A 16,738-nucleotide genomic window follows, 5' to 3' on the forward strand; every position below is an offset into this window, starting at 1 on the left:
CTGTATGAGTTTGAGATCCATCTTTTCACACTGAGAACAACTGAGGGACTCATCTATTATGCAACTATTACTAAAGGTTTAAATGCTCACTGATGCTTCAGAAGGAAACGCAACGCATTAAGAGCAGGGGGTGGGGGTGAAAACTTTTGGAATTTGAAGATCAGGGTAAATTTAACTTATTTTGTCAAACATTTGAAAACATGTAAGTATCTTCTGTAGCTTCTGAAGGGCAGTACTAAATGAAAAAAATATGATATATAGGTAAAATAAGAAAAATGTACACATCTTTATTCTGTTTAAAAGTTTACACCCCTTAATGCATGTTTTTTTTTTTCCTTCTGGAGCATCAGTGAGCATGTGAACCTTCTGTAATAGTTGCATATGGGTCCTTCAGTTGTCATCAGTGTAAAAAGATGGATCTCAAAGTCATACAGTCATTGTTGGAATGGGTTCAAATATATAAAAATGCAAAAAAAATGTCAAGATTTTTCTGAAGAACAGCAGGCAGTTTAACTATTCGGGACAAACAAGGGACTCATGAACAACTATAACTTAAACAAAAAAACAACTATTATTTCCTCTTGTGTACTATATGTAAACGTCTTTTATGTGAAATATCTTATTCAGGTCAGTGCTAAATAAAAAATAACGTGCATTTTGTATGATCCCTCTTATTTTGATAAAATACTTAACATTTTGCATACTCTGCAAGGTGTATGTAAACTTTTAACTAGGGATGCACAATATTATCGGACTGATATCGGAATCTGCCGATAATGGCTTTAAATGTAAATATCGGCTGATATGTCTTGCCAATAATGGTAATATGTTAACTCAGTGTGGTAATTGCATTCACTGTTTTGGATTGCTGCATTTAAACTTAGAATGGACGTACAGAATAAGGCTTTAGGTGTGTAATAACCGAGTAAACAATTATAGCACGTGGCAGCCTTACCTGGGTCCTATAATGCCCATTCGGTAAGAAGTAGGGATGCCAGTTTCGATCATTTCCATGATCAATTGTCGTTTACGTCGTTAACTTTAATGCTGCAAAATGCGTTTATTGTAGTGGCATATACCCAGCCAACATTCTATCATATGGGCTGTACATATGGGCCCTACATGGGTTTGTCCATGGGTTCCATGTTGGCCCCATATGAATTAGCCCATATGAATCTCATATGGGGCCTTACTGAAGCTAATGTGAGGCCCAACTTGGCAACACATATAAGACCCATATTGGTCCCACTTATAACCCAGCCAACAATCCAAGGTGAGGCCAATATGGGGCCAAGATAGGTTTGTCCGCAGGTTCCATTTGGGCCCTATGAATTAGCTCATAATAAATCTCACACAGAACCTGAATGGGCCCCAACTGGGCAACATACTTAAGACCCATGTTGGTCCCAGTTTGAAGCCATTCAAATTAAAACTACTCAAATTAATTTAAAACAGGGTGATACCATCCCAACATTTTTTTTTTTAACATTTAATAAAAAAGCTGAAAAAGAAGAAAAATAAATAAATCAACGGTGAGGAAATGAAAACATTGTCATTACACACCATTATACTCCAAACCCATACGAAAGTAATTCATTTTCAGAACACAAAGACGTTTTTATTGAAACCTGGGAATTTTCTGTCCCTTCATTGAAAGTCTGTTCACTCTAATCTCTGACACTCCAAAACAGTTATAAAAATCCATATATATATATATATATATATATATATATATATAGAAAGAGAGAGAGAGAGAGGGAGAGAGAAGAGAGAGAGAGAGTATTTTAAGTCATCTGATAAGTCATAAATAGAATTTCAATGGAGAAACAGGAATGTCTTAATTTCCTTAAAATCATCATTTGTGTTTCAGAGATGAATGAAAGTCTTATGGGTTTAAAGCAGGGGTAGGGCCACAGCCCTGCAGATTTTAGTTTCAACCCGGTTCCAACACACATAACACCTAGTTTTCAAATAAGCCTGAATGACTTATTATTAAGCTGGATGAGGTACTTTTAATTAGGGTTGGAGCTAAATTCTGCAGGGCTGTGGCCATCCAGGATCAAAGTTTGACACCCTTGGTTTAAATCAATAGAACAGATAGAATAATTTTTTTATTTTTTTTTTGGGTGAACTATCCCTTTTATACGACGGCGTTTTAGTGCCACCTTAAAAAATAAAAAAAAATCTAAGATTACGAGATTAAACTCGTAATATTTCGAGAATAAACTCGAAACTACGAGAATAAAGTCGAAATGTTACGAGAATAAAGTCGAAATGTTACGAGAAAAAAAGTCGAAATATTTCGAGAATAAACTCGTAGTAATACGAGATTAAAATCGTAGTATTTTGAGAAATAATGTCAAAATTAGGAAAAGAAAGTCGTATTTTACGTGAATGTATTGTACGCTTCCACCCACAACACAAACCGACTGAAGCTGTCAATGCAACCATTAATTGCAATGCCGTACGGCTTGAGTTTATCATATGAATCCATATGCCACAATGCGCTGGGACCCCGGCTGAAGTACTGGCGAAGCCGTTTTTCTACTGTCGTGCCGAACGGTTCTTAAAACGCTGTCCGTCTCCGTTGGCATGCATATCCCCTCAGCATTTGTTGGTAACCTTATACCTGTCGTCGCCTTTTGTTTATTTTATTTTTTGCGTTGTTTGTAGTTGTGTCCTTTTTTCTGTTATTTAACAAAGTCCCAAAAACAGAAACATCTGATCATCATCCATATCTCTGTTTATATTACAATTGCGTTACCAAGGCAACGACTGACACATTTGTGTTTACATTCCAAAGAGTTCCGTTATCAGCACCACAGTGGAAAATGAAGCCGTATCCGTGCTGACTGGCCCGGATCGGCACGGATCGGCACGGAACGGAACGGTTAAGCGAAGAGAACGGTTCGGCCCGATAGTGGAAAAGCGGCTAAAGTCTCTTGAGAAACAACATCCTGTTCGAATAGCACACAGATGTAACCACCGACATCCGTGGAGTCGACCACTGGTCGCCATTTCAGACTGCACAAAAGAGGCAATTTCGGAGAATAAAGTCGAAATGTTACGAGAATAAAGTCGAAATGTTACGAGAAAAAAATCGAAATATTTCGACTTTTTTCTCGTAACATTTCGACTTTATTCTCGTAACATTTCGACTTTATTCTCGTAGTTTCGAGTTTATTCTCGAAATATTACGAGATTAATCTCGTAATCTTAGATTTTTTTTTTTTTAAGGTGGCACTAAAACGCCGTCGTACTTTTAAAACCTCAATGACAACATAAAACACAAATCTCTGTTTAACTTACAATACAGTAATAAAATACTTGGTCTCAACACAGTTTGTACTGATGGACACACACAAAGCTGATCACAGTCCTGAAGACTGTCCCTCCACTGGAATGAATTTTTTATGGGTTTGTGCTGACATGAGGCTAAGTATATAATGACTGTTTTCATGGGGTGAACTATACCTTTAGGGTCTGGATTAGAGACTGGTTTAGATTGTACATTAATTTATGCAACTAATGTATTTCTATAATAAGTATGTGTAAAATGTAACATGAACACTGTAAAATAGAGTGTTACCCATGTTTGTTAATACTTACTACTGTACAAAAGAGAATAACAAGCTAAATATTAACAAACTGATGCTTTATGTCTCGCTAACATTACAAGCTTGAGCAAGATATGAGCATGACTACAATACAGCAACAGTTTTAAGGCCGTTTCACACTGGGCGCGATGAGAAAAAGCAGCGTGAATCGCTGACGAATGTGCTTTTACACAGAGCGCAAAACAACTGTCTTCTGCTAATTCACACCTACACCCTAACTTGCGCTGACCAACAATGCATTTTTTCTCAGCTATGTATCTCGTACATGGATTTAACATCTGCTGCTGAATACATAGCATTAAATTAAGATAAATAAAGTAATAAAGTAAATAAAGATTTTTGGCCTAAATTTTATTTTTGAAAAGGAATTCCCCTCTTAGGTGACTCTTGTGAGAGGGGATTTTTTTATTTTTTTATTTGAGGGGTGGAGGGGGAATTGTTTTTTAGACATTTTTCAAAAATGTATTTATCTCACTTAAATGTTTGGTCATGCAGTGTATTTTTGGTGACATTGACATTGGTGCAGTTGTTGCACAGTAGCTTACAAGCCTGGTTTTGTGAGCTATATGTGAAACGGCCTTTTACGCCATGGTCTTACTGGTTTGGAACAACATGAGGGTAATTAATGATATAATTTTTATTTTTGGGTGAACTAACCCTTTAATCAAACAGTACAAGACAAAGAGGGAAAAATATATATGTCACTCAATGGTTTTGCCTGAATAACTTCTGTAGTTGTAATAAGCATTAATAGATATTTATATTATAGAGTGAAGACTATACAGAGTTAATTTACATTTGACAACTACTCCAATATTGCTGTTATACCAACCTGTATTAACTTTTTACTTCACTTGTATCTTTGTGCTATTGTATTTATTTGTGCTGTCCATATTTTATTACTTACTATTCACTGTTCACTCTTTATTAATGTATGGATTTTAAATTAGTCTATTATTTTTATTTTTATAAAAGAAAACAATTACATTTCGATAAATGCATAAGCAGGCTAAAATTGTAATATTGAAAATTCGAAAAAAATATTGAAAAAAAAAGAAAAGAAAAAAAGATACATCACAATAGAAAATAATGCATTTTTCATTTAAAAGGCAGTTATATTGATCAGATCAATAAAATCTATATTCTTTGTTAAAAAGTGACTATTAACCAAAAAAGCAATAATGATGTATTTTAAGTGTGAAAGAATTTTGCCCACATAGATCCCATGAAGGTCCCATATGTTAAAACCTATATGGGACCCACATTGTGAAACACACATGGGACCCACATAAATTGCTCATTTTCAGCCCATGCCCACATGGAACCCATGCTGCCCAGGTATAACCCATATGGGGCCCACATATCAGTGTTGTCTGGGTGGCATAACAGGATGTGCAATGCCACTCAAAATGCCAGCTTCCTCACCCGAATTAAAGTTTTTTTTTTGTCTAAAAAAGGCTAGTAGCATGACTGTAAAACAAATAGATGTAAATATGGTCATTTGATAATTATGACGTTAATTGTTAATTTGACGAATAAACAAGTTGTAGTCATGAATGTCCTGTTCGTGTCCCGCGGCCCTGTCAAAGCGCGGTGCTGCATAAGAAACGATTAGCCTATCTGGGGAAATTATAATTAAACATGAATTAGTGACTAAATTTCTATTACTTTCCATGTTGATCACGCGAAGAGGTGCTTTTGGTATGAGCGCTTCATGTATTGATCCTGGTTTGTATTTGCTGCTTCAGCAGGAGTGCGAAAGTGCTCGCACCGCGCGGCAAAATGAAGCGAATATTAAGGGAACTAATATTAATATTAAGGGAAACAATGGCGGACCCAGGATTTCAAGTAAAAGACCGCTTTTAAACCAGAGAAGATGAACATGTTGGCATTCGTGTGCAAAAAACATGCAAGCATTCTCACGGTCAGCCAGTTTAGTTTTACTTGTCTTTTTGTTTTCATTTTGAAAAGCTTGTTATCTTTGCCGTTTGCCTCACGTTATGGAGGCTTTCTTTTAATTTTTTAATTTATTTGATTTCTCAGTGTTTGCTAAACGTTCTGTAATTTATTAGTCGGTATATAATACAGTATGTGGTGTATGCCAGCTATGCTTGGTATTGTTTCCAAACAAAAGGATATATATCGGTATCTGTATCGGCATCGGCATCGGCCAAAATGAGACGAAAAATATCGGCATATCGGATATCGGCAAAAATCCAATATCGTGCATCCCTACTTTTAACCTCAACTGTATGTTTTCTTTCAGATGAATACAATCAGAGTTATATTAATGTTCAGTGCAGGTCTTATTTACCTTTGTATCTGTACAGTATGTACTGTACATTAAGAGTCTCTTTCATTATATTCTAGTGGATGATGTCTCGGTCAGGCTCTTTTATTCACACAGTCTGTTTGTGTGGCTCTCTGTCTGCACACTGCCTGATGTGGGGCAGAGTGTCTGACCATATAAAATCCACCGAGGGCATGGAGATACAGCACTAACTTTAAAATAGTACTTAGTGCCATCTAGGTGACGTCCTTCGGCCTATAATTAGTGAAATAGCCTCTCAGATCTTCTTCCTAAAGGCACTGTATGAAACTTTAATGTGTTTTGGATGCAGTTCTTATAATGATTTGACCTTGCTCATGATTGGAGCAACAAGGCCTGAATGACACGAATAGTTTCTAGAGATTTCTAGATGAAAAAAAAAGAAAGAAAATAATTTGTCTATTTAAAACACAAAAGAGGCCAAAGACAAATGGTGCAATGGCAAGCAATTCTTTTCTCAGACTGGCTAAATATACAGAGACATGGAGCAGATAATACCGTCAACATTTTGTATGCTCATATTTTAGGGAGTATTTCAAGAAATGTGGGTCATAGATGAATTGTTTATTCTTGATAGAATGTCATTGGCTCACACACTAACAGAGTAAATGATTAGAACATTCTCAAGCTCTTTTATCCTTTGAATGCATGATCTAGATGAGTACTATTTGCATTGATTTTTAGATCATTGAAATAATTTCTAAGTATGTTTTTGTTACTGTTAGATTAGATTTTCTAAAATGATTGCATTACAAATATAACAAACAATATGAGATTAGCTACTGTTTGCATGTGACCTCACTATGATGGGTAGTAAATACTAAGTCTTTTATTGAAGCAGCTGAGCATGTTCTAGCAAGTTCTACACTCCCAGAGCTGTTAAACGGCAGCATGCAGTGCTTTACTTTAGCAGAGTATCGTTTTACAAAGGACTGTGTTTGCCTGAGCATTGGATTTCCCTGGTGGATGTCTAAAGCATTCTCATGTCTCAGTGTTGTCACAGGTTGAGCCATCCTCTCAGGTTCATTCAGGGCCTCGGTGACACAGCTAGTAAATCAACAGAATTGCAGTGAAAACACTGAGGAGATTTGAGACTATGCCGTATATAAAAGCCAGCATGTTTTCATTGCTGTGTTGAATCAGACCTCAGAAAAAAAAACACTAGCAGTTGGAAATGTGAGAGATGTGAGAGCTTTCTGCTTTGACGTTTGATGATCTGATGTATCTCTGACTCTAATGTGGGAGTTAATGGTAGTCTTCTTATTGGTCAGTAGTTAGTACTCCACTCTAGTTCTATATCCCTTTTTTTTGGTTAAATGGTAGATGTTTTGCATAGTTTACCAACTGCTCTGTCTATACAACAAAAGCATATAGTGACCACTGACCAGGGACTGTCAAGTTTTGACAAGGACAAAAAAGCACCATAAAAGTGGTCCATACAAGCTTTAATTTACATAAATGCAATATAAAAAATTGTTATTCACAAAAAATTACTTTAAAATTGAATTTACATGTCATTCAATCATGCACATTTACATACGTTCAAATATGGTCTATAAAAATGCCAAATGCTATTGATTTTTGCATGTTTTATGACCAGTTATGACGCACCAAGTTTGAATATAGAGAAAAAGACTTTCATTGAATTTCCTCAAACAAGTTATCAGTATACATTTACCATTCAAAACCTGTATGAACCTGACCTGAATAAGATATTTCACATAAAAGACGTTTACATATAGTCCACATAGAGGGACTCGTATGCAACTATTACAAATGGTTTAAATGCTCATTGATGCTTCAGAAGGAAGCACAATGCATTAAGAGCCAGGGGGTGAAAACTTTTTGAATTTGAAGATCAGGGTAAATTTGACCTATTTTGTCTTCTGGAAAACATGTAAGTATCTTCTGTAGCTTCTGAAAGGCAGTACTAAATGAAAAAGGATATTTAGGCAAAATAAGAAAGATTTGCACATTCTTTTCGAAAGTTTTCACCCCCCTTAATGCATTGTGTTTCCTTCTGAAGCATCAGTGACCATGTGAACCTTCTGTAATAGTTGCATATGAGTCCCTCAGTTGTGCTCAGAGTAAAAAGATGGATCTCAAAATCATATAGTCATTGCTGGAAAGGGTTCAATTACACAAAAATGCTGAAAAACCAAAGAATTTGTGGGACATGAAGGATTTTTCTGAAAAACAGCAGGCAGTTTAACTGTTCAGGATAAACAAGGGACTAATGAACAACTATCCCCCAAAAAAAAGTAAAACAAATAATAATTAAAATAAATTAAATAAAAACACAGCTATGGATCATTCAGGTAACAACACAGTATTAAGAATCAAGTGTATGTAAACTTTTGAACAAGGTCATTTTTATAAATTCAACTATTATTTTCAACTATTATTATTTAAATTACAACTATTATTATTTTTTCGACTATATGTAAACGTCCTTTATGTGAAATATCTTATTCAGGTCAGTACTAAGTAAAAAAAAAACATGCATTTTGTATGATTGCTCTTATTTCTGTAAATGAATTAACATTTTCCAGATACTGCAAGGTGTGTGTAAACTTTTTTAAACCTGTATATTGCTGCAAAAAGAAAATGCTGTTCTGATGAAACTTCATTAAAGACACTGAAGACTAATATAAATTTTACAAAAATATGGTATTGTGCTGTATTTTTGATCAAATGAATGCCACTTTGGTGACCCTAAGGGACTTATAAACCATTAAAAAAATCTTACTGACGCTAAACTTTTGAACAGTAGTGTAGCTCGCATGAGGATGATGAAAGAAGTGTTATTTATGAGTGAACTTTTCTAATAAACTTGTCTTTTCTTTTATATTTTCTTGCCCTAAGGAGACAACAAATGTAGAACAACTTGAACAGTGCAAATGAGGTTATGTACTCTGAGCAGAGTTTTCTTTTTTATAGCTGAAGCCACTGACTGCAAGTATTAGTTATCACACCAGTGTCTTTCTGCTTCCTTTCTTCCTGTCCTCGAGCAAACATCCATCTGCCTTCAGCATCATCCAGTCCCATTTAGTTAACTGTCACTGTGTCCCCATACCAGCTGCGAATCCAAGCTGTGCTTTGGGCCATAATTTGCGGGGCTGTCCCTTTCAGTGAGGCCAGGCTCTTCCGTATGGTGTTTTTACACTAAAAATCACAGCAGAGCACACTTCTTGTGGGATTTGAGAGAATGAAAGAGAACTGAGGATAAAGTGAACACTATTAATATATTAATGCAGACTGTCCTTGCCTCTGCCTTTCACCATGTGAAAGCCTGAGAAAGCAGAATGGTCCGAGTTCTCACTAGTCATAAGCACAGTGTGTGAAAGAAACAGACGGGAGTACTATGATTGTGTGGCTGTGCCCTAGAGGTTGGGGAGGAATTTTTAAACAATTCAGTTGTGAGCTGCCATCAGGGAAAGCAGGTCAACTTGAGGAGAAATAGATTTTAAACGTCTTGGTGAAATATACATGTACAAGAGTGATCCATGGTGATTCTGAAGATGGTCATGCATGACTGTGTAACATCTGATGAAGTCTGCTGTTATCTAGTTCTCTTGATTATGACTGATTTTACAGCAAATGTTTTATAGTAAATGTTAACTATAAATTGTATATATATACTTTTTTTTATTACACATTAAAGAGATAGTTCACCTTCATGTCGTTCCAAACTCATAAGACTTTTGTTCATCTTCGGAACACAAATTAAAATATTTTTGATGAAATCTGAGAGCTTTCTGACCCTGCATAGACAGCAACGCAAGTGACATCACTTGTTCAACCATAGTTTTTTTTCTGAAGCTACGAAAATACTTTTTGTGCGCAAAGAAAACAAAAATAACGACTTTATTCAACAATTTCTTCTCTTCCCTGTCAGTCTTCGAGCACACGGTGCATTGTAGTAGTCTTGTGAACTTCATCAAAGACTGAAACTGAAGTAATTGTTGAATAAAGTTGTTATTTTTGTTTTCTTTGTGCACAAAAGGTATCATCATATTTTAAAATATCTTAATTTGTGTTTTGAAGATGAACAAAAGTCTTACGGGAATTTTAATTTTTTTGGGTGTACAATCCCTTTTTTAAAAAAAAATTTCAGCAGCCATTATTTCAGTCTTGGTGTCACATTATGCTCCAGAAATTATTCTAACATTTTTATTGAGATCACAGTTGGAAACAGTTGAGCTGTGTAATATTTTTGTGAAAACAGTTTATTTTGGATATTGTTATTTTTAGTAAAAATGCTTTACAGTAAAATTGAATTAAAGCAAAAACTTTATACATGAATATTAATAAATAAATACATATTTTCTAGATGATATTTAATGTTTTGGTCTGCCTTTAGTACTTTGATAATATAAAACCCAAGTATGTAATTTTTGAAACAAAACATTGTCTGAATAGTGCCACACAAGTTGTTTTAAAAAAGCATTAAAATGTACTGCTGCCTTTATATTGTTAAAAAAAAAAAAAAAAAAAGGTTTTCCTCACAGGGGAATCATCATATTTGAAATTCTTTAATATCAAAATGTAAAAACTCATTGCACAGGCTAAGAATTCCCATAAACTGTATAATTTGTGTTTTCTCCCCAGGATTCTGACCATAGTGGGGCCAGACTTTGATTTGCGGACACTCAGGGCAGTAAGAGTTTTGCGGCCACTCAAACTGGTGTCTGGAATTCCAAGTAAGTCATATCACAAAATCTTTTTTTCAAGTAAATAAATAAATAAGAGTATACATTTAGAAGTTGTTTTTTGTAAATTGTCAACCAGCTCACTAGTCTTTGCATTTAAAGGGATAGTTCACCCAAAAATTAAAATTCTAGCAATGCAACAGCAACTTAACTGACACATTCAAGTCCCAAAAAGGTAGTAAGGATATTGTTAAAATAGTCCATGTGACATCAGTGGTTCAACCGTACTGTTATAAAGCTACGAGAATACTTTTTGTGCGCTTTTTTGAACGTGTGTCAAAGTCTGATGCAGAAGAAAAGAAATGTTGAATAAAGTTGTTATTTTTGGGGGGGTTTTGCGCACAAAAAGTATTCTCATAGCTTCTCATAGCTTCATAAAATTAAGGTTGAACCACTGATGTATTATCATCAAAAGGAGGAGCTTTTTCCCGCAGGCTATACAGATTCTCAATCACAACACCACTTAGGACTTAACACAATGATTTTCTCATAATCTCACTGTTCACCACGTTGCTCATATGGCACATTTGCACATTTTACATACTACTGAATTGTGAACTTTGAACTGTGACATGCACATTATACACATTTGCATATTCAGATGGCACATTTGCAAACTATAGATCTGTGAATTTTGAAGTGCGACTTTACACATTATTCTGCACATTTTGTTTATTGTCTTGCTCATAACTGGACATGGTTCTGCATTCCACTTCAATTCTTTATATTTTATTATATTTCTATTTTATTTATTATTTTGTATTTTTTATTCTATTCTATTTTATTATTTGTATGTAATGTAATTTAAAAGTCTTTTTATAGCTGAAGTTTTTTTTTTCTTACTATATTCGTCTTTGTTTCTAATTTGTAAAATTATATTTTTCTTACTTTATACAGAACTTTTTCTTTTGAATTGTTAGGCTGTCAGCAGTCATATAAGCATTTCACTTCAAATCATACTGTGTATGACTGTGTATGTGACAAATAAAATTTGAATTTGAATGTCCTTACTTCTATTCCTTGAATGTGGTAGTTCGGTTGCTGTCTATGCAGGGCCAGAAAGCTCTTGGACTTCATCAAAATATCTTAATTTCTGTACTGAAGACAATCAAAGATCTTACGACATTAGGGTGATTAATTATTGACAGAATTTTCATTTTTGGGTGAACAAACCTTTAAATGTCGAAGTTATTCTGCTTATAACTTGCATCACATACTGTGTCTTCTCTGTATGTCTTTAGGTCTCCAAGTGGTTCTGAAGTCCATCATGAAAGCAATGGTTCCTCTACTTCAGATTGGCCTTCTGCTGTTTTTTGCTATCCTCATGTTTGCCATCATTGGTCTAGACTTCTACATGGGCAAGTTTCACCGCACCTGCTTCAAAAACGATACTGGTATGTGATCTTTAGCATGCTAATGGAACTTGTGGTTTGAGTTTATTGTGTTTCTAAGCACTCATGCGCTCTTAAGTTGCTGTAAAGATCGCTGTGATAGTTTACGGCTGACAGTAATGTTGTTCTATAAGGGGAACAGGCAGCTGACTTTCCATGTGGGATGGAAGCTCCGGCCCGGACGTGTGAAGGCGACACTATTTGTAGGGAATACTGGACCGGTCCAAACTTCGGCATAACAAACTTTGACAACATCCTGTTTGCCGTGCTCACCGTCTTCCAGTGCATCACTATGGAAGGATGGGTGGACATCCTTTACAATGTGAGTCTAATAGCTTATTGTGCATTTACAGTTAAACACATTAAGAACAACTGACAAATATTATTCTCGTTCAACAGTTTTTTGGACTTACAGTTGAGGTCAAAAGTTAACATACACCTTGCAGAATCTGCAAATTAATTAATTATTTTACCAAAACAAGAGGGATCATACAAAATGCATGTTTTTGTTTATTTAGTACTGACCTGAATAAGATATTTCACATAAAAGATGTTTACAAATAGTCCATAAAAGAAAATAATAGTTGAATTTATAAAATTGACCCTGTTCAAAAGTTTACATACATTTGGATTCTTAATTCTGTGTTGTTACCTGAATGACAGCTGTGTTTTTTTATTTAGTGATAGTAACTGTTATTATTTTTTTCTTGTGGACTAAATGTAAACATCTTTTATGTGAAATATCTTATTCAGGGCAGTACTAAATAAAAAGTAACATGCATTTTGCATGATCCCTCTTATTTTAGTAAAATAATTAACATTTTGCAGATTCTGCGAGGTGTATGTAAACTTTCGACTTCAACTGTATGTGAAGAATATTGTCAATTTTGCAGTATTTTAAAACAGGAATTTTGTGGTATTTAACCTATGTCAATTGGCTCTAAGGCTAAATATTTAGTAGTTTACACCTAAAAGTTATCAGTGTGTCATTTAGCAGATTGAATCTTTGCTTACAGCTGGAGTTAAGTTATATTTATTTGGCCAGTTGAATAATCTAGAATTAACAATCACAGTTAGTATGTCTCTGAAACCATTTAGTATACTAGTTTTCTAGTCCCTGTCATCTCTTTCCTGCTCTTCTTGAATCGTCGGCTGAATGTCATGAAGCACCATGCAGTGCACTAGTCTCTGATGTCTTGCTGCTTGGTGCTACTGACCTCCTTTGAACCCTGTACTCTCAGAAGTATCAGTACGCTGCTGCAGTTATTCAGGATCATAGAGACCTTCCACCCAGGTTAGACACCGCTGAGTCTGAACACTGTGCCATGAAGAGGGGATCCACTTTTGATTCCCAGTTAAATCTTTCTATTCTGACCAAGAAGTGTCTACTTAGACAGGAAGAGTCCATCTGAGTGACATCTGTATGACCAGTTTGCTTTTTTATGAGACGTTTAGTAGCGGGCAAATCTGAAATCGATAATACCACAATAAAAGACTGATGGGAAACAAAGTGGAAGCTCTTTCAATAATGGCACAGCAGATCCGAGAAAAGGTTGTATGGATGACACAGAAAAAAAACCTTAGGCTCTGTAGTGTCTATCAGGTTTAATGTTTTTTGTCATTTTTTTCAATTAAAATAGTTCATCTGTTTTAATGATCAACTGCTTTTAAATGCTTTCACTAAGTCAGTGATGTAACTGTCACCTTTATTCTTGTATATATCGATACTATGGAAAGCCTGAAGGGACAGATGTTTGGACATGTCTGAGACTGAGTTGTTGGAACTTTTTATTTAATTTCCAGATAAAACATATAAAAACAGATTTACACAATTGTACTTAAGGTCAGTTTTTTTTTTTTTTTTTTTAAATTAAAGAAATTAATACTTTTATTTAGCAAATATGCATTAAATGAATTAAAAGTGACAGTAAAAATCCAGAGAAAAAAAATCATAGTTTTCACAAAAATATTAAACAGCACAACTGTTTTCTACAATCATAAATGTTTCTTCAGCACCAAATCAGCATATTAGAATGGTTTTTGAAGCCTTATGTGATGTTGAAAAATCAGCTTTGCAATTACAGGAATAAATTACATTTAAAAATATGTTAAAATGGAAAACAGTTATTTTAAATTGTGATAATATTCATGTTTTTACAGTGTTTTATCAAATACGTACGCTGGAATTCAAAATTTGGGTTCAGTAAGATTTTAATAGTTTTTTTTATAAAAAGAACAGCATTTATTTAAAATAGAAATCTTTTGTAACAATATAAACTACCGTTTAAAAGTTTGTGGTCAGAAATTTTTTTTCTTTCTTTCTTTTTTTTTTTGAAAGGAATTAATACTTTTATTCACCAAGGATGTGTTAAATTGCTAAAAAGTGATAGCAAAAACTTATATTGTTAGAAAAGATTTCTATTTTGAATAAATGCTGTTCTTTCTAACTTTTTATTCGTCAAAAAATCCTGAAAAAAGAATCACAGGTTCCAAAAAATATTAAGCAGCACAACTGCTTCCGACATTGTTGATAAAAGTAATAAATCAGCATATTAGAATAATTTCTGAAGGAAATTTGAAATTTCACTTGACACTGAAGACTGGAGTAATGGTTTGTGAAAATTCAGCTTTGCATCACAGGAATAAATCATACTTTAAAATATATAAAAATAGAAAACCAATATTGTAAACTGTAATAATATTTCACAATATTACACTTTTCTGTATTTTTGATCAAGTAAATGCAGCTTTGATTAGCATAAGAGAATTCTTTAACTTTTTATTCATTAAAAAACCCCTGAAAAAAGTATCACAGGTCCTACCAATTATTAAGCACCACAACTGTTTTCAGCATTGATAATAAATCAGCATAAATAACTTTTTATTTATTAAAGAATCCTAAAAAAAAGTATCACAGGTTCCAACAAAATATTAAGCAACACAACTGTTTTTAACACTGATAATAAATCAACATATTAGAATGATTTCTGAAGGATCATGTGACACTAAAGACTGGAGTAATGATGCTGAAAATTCAGCATTGCTTCACAGAAATAAATTACATTTTAAAATATTTTCACATAGAAATCAGTTATTTTACTTTGAAATAATATTGCACAATATTACTGTTTTTTCTGAATTTTTGATCAAGTAAATGCAGCCTTGATGAGCATAAGAGACGTCTTTAAAAACACATTAAAAATCTTACTGATCAAACTTTTAAATGACAGCATATTTCATGGCAAGGTTAGCCAGTGTAACATACCAGGTTTATTTAATTACTGTAAGTATATAATATTTCAGTGTTTAATCAAAGGACGGCTCTGTGGATGTATTCGTGGGTGTTGTTTCTTTTGTAAACAGTGTTTAGAGTTGGCGCTGTCAGTTAAGCAGTGAATTACGCTCACTTCATTTCTGATCTATAGGGGGCTCTGGTTCATCTTCCTTACACCAGCATGAATAATCTCTATGTCTGGTTTTTTAATTACCTAGTGTCTTTCCTTCCTCTTACCAAGACCAAAAATATCATGATTAATCACAGTGTCCTATGAAGCTATTAGTGTTGAATTTAGCCCTGTGGTTCTGGAGGATATATAGAATCTGTGAGTGGTCTGTTATCCATCATGAATGTGAGTGTGTGTCTGACAGCAAGGTAATATGAATAGAAGATCTTTGGGAAGTGTTCAAAAGGCTAAGGTGGGACATTTTGATTGAGAAGGAGAGGTAGTCTCGTTTTCATGTCATTACTTTAAAATCCTGTTGGTAAAGGCCTCTTGCTGTTTTGCTGATGGTTTTGAAAGCACATGATTAAGGAAAACACAGAATCTGTATGTGTGGTAATTTCTAAGACATCCGTATAGCGGCACTAGACTCGTTCTCATGGTTAGTGGAGGAATGCTAATCTAGTGGTGATTCTATTCCAGTTAATAAAACAGTGCATCAAACAAAAAACTAGACTTTACACGTTACATATAGAGCATACATAAATGTATATAGATGGTATATATTATTTCTGTATATTTCATTAACCTTTTTTAAACTTATTTATTTGTATATTTATCCATCCTCATGATGATTAGTTCTAGATTTTAAAAAGTACTTTGACTAAATCTGCTTTGTACATTCAGTTTGCAGTTAGCTTTGTCCTCATATGCTATGGACAGTGTATATACTGGTTTAATTGAATGATAAAGCAGACATCTGGTCCATGAAGTGGTAAGCAGCATTCGGAATGACAGGGATAAGATAGACGGATAGAGGCTAATGGTCCTGTGGTTAGCTAAGGGCTATTGCAACATGATACTGCACTAGGCTAATGGAGGAGGCTGGTCTGCTGGGGCTATGTGTTGCCTTTCGATGGATTAGTAGAGTAAGGTGGAATGTGCTTTTATTAAAAAAAATATATAATTTATTGAGGGAGAGGCAAATATGACTGAGCTGCTACCTTTTCTGTTCTTTATCTAGATAATGATTCTCTTTACACCGACCTTTCAGATGTTTCCAGTTCAAAACCTGTATAATTAATCAGTAGCCTGATGTGTTTTCTTGTGGTACTGCATGCATGTTGACCGCTGAAGTGCTTGAGGTTTTATGACTACATGCATATTTTTTGTTATACATTTTTTTTTCTTACAAACAATAGTGATCAAATACAACAAATAAAGGGTTTTGTTAACGGTGACATATCAT

At 34.4% G+C, this 16,738-nt stretch overlaps 1 protein-coding gene across 5 annotated transcripts in view; it reads left to right on the plus strand.

Annotated features, from left to right (window-relative positions):
* cacna1ba (calcium channel, voltage-dependent, N type, alpha 1B subunit, a) overlaps positions 1-16,738 on the plus strand; it is a 138,804-nt gene that overhangs the window by 28,976 nt on the left and 93,090 nt on the right. For all 5 annotated transcript variants that reach the window (XM_051108968.1, XM_051108971.1, XM_051108969.1 and 2 more), the window contains exons 4-6: positions 10,558-10,649; positions 11,900-12,052; positions 12,184-12,371. In XM_051108968.1, the coding sequence (XP_050964925.1) occupies positions 10,558-10,649; positions 11,900-12,052; positions 12,184-12,371 (433 nt within the window). The remainder of the gene's footprint in view (positions 1-10,557; positions 10,650-11,899; positions 12,053-12,183; positions 12,372-16,738) is intronic.

The sequence above is a fragment of the Labeo rohita genome, chromosome 5, assembly GCF_022985175.1.
Source record: "Labeo rohita strain BAU-BD-2019 chromosome 5, IGBB_LRoh.1.0, whole genome shotgun sequence".
NCBI lineage: Eukaryota > Metazoa > Chordata > Actinopteri > Cypriniformes > Cyprinidae > Labeo > Labeo rohita.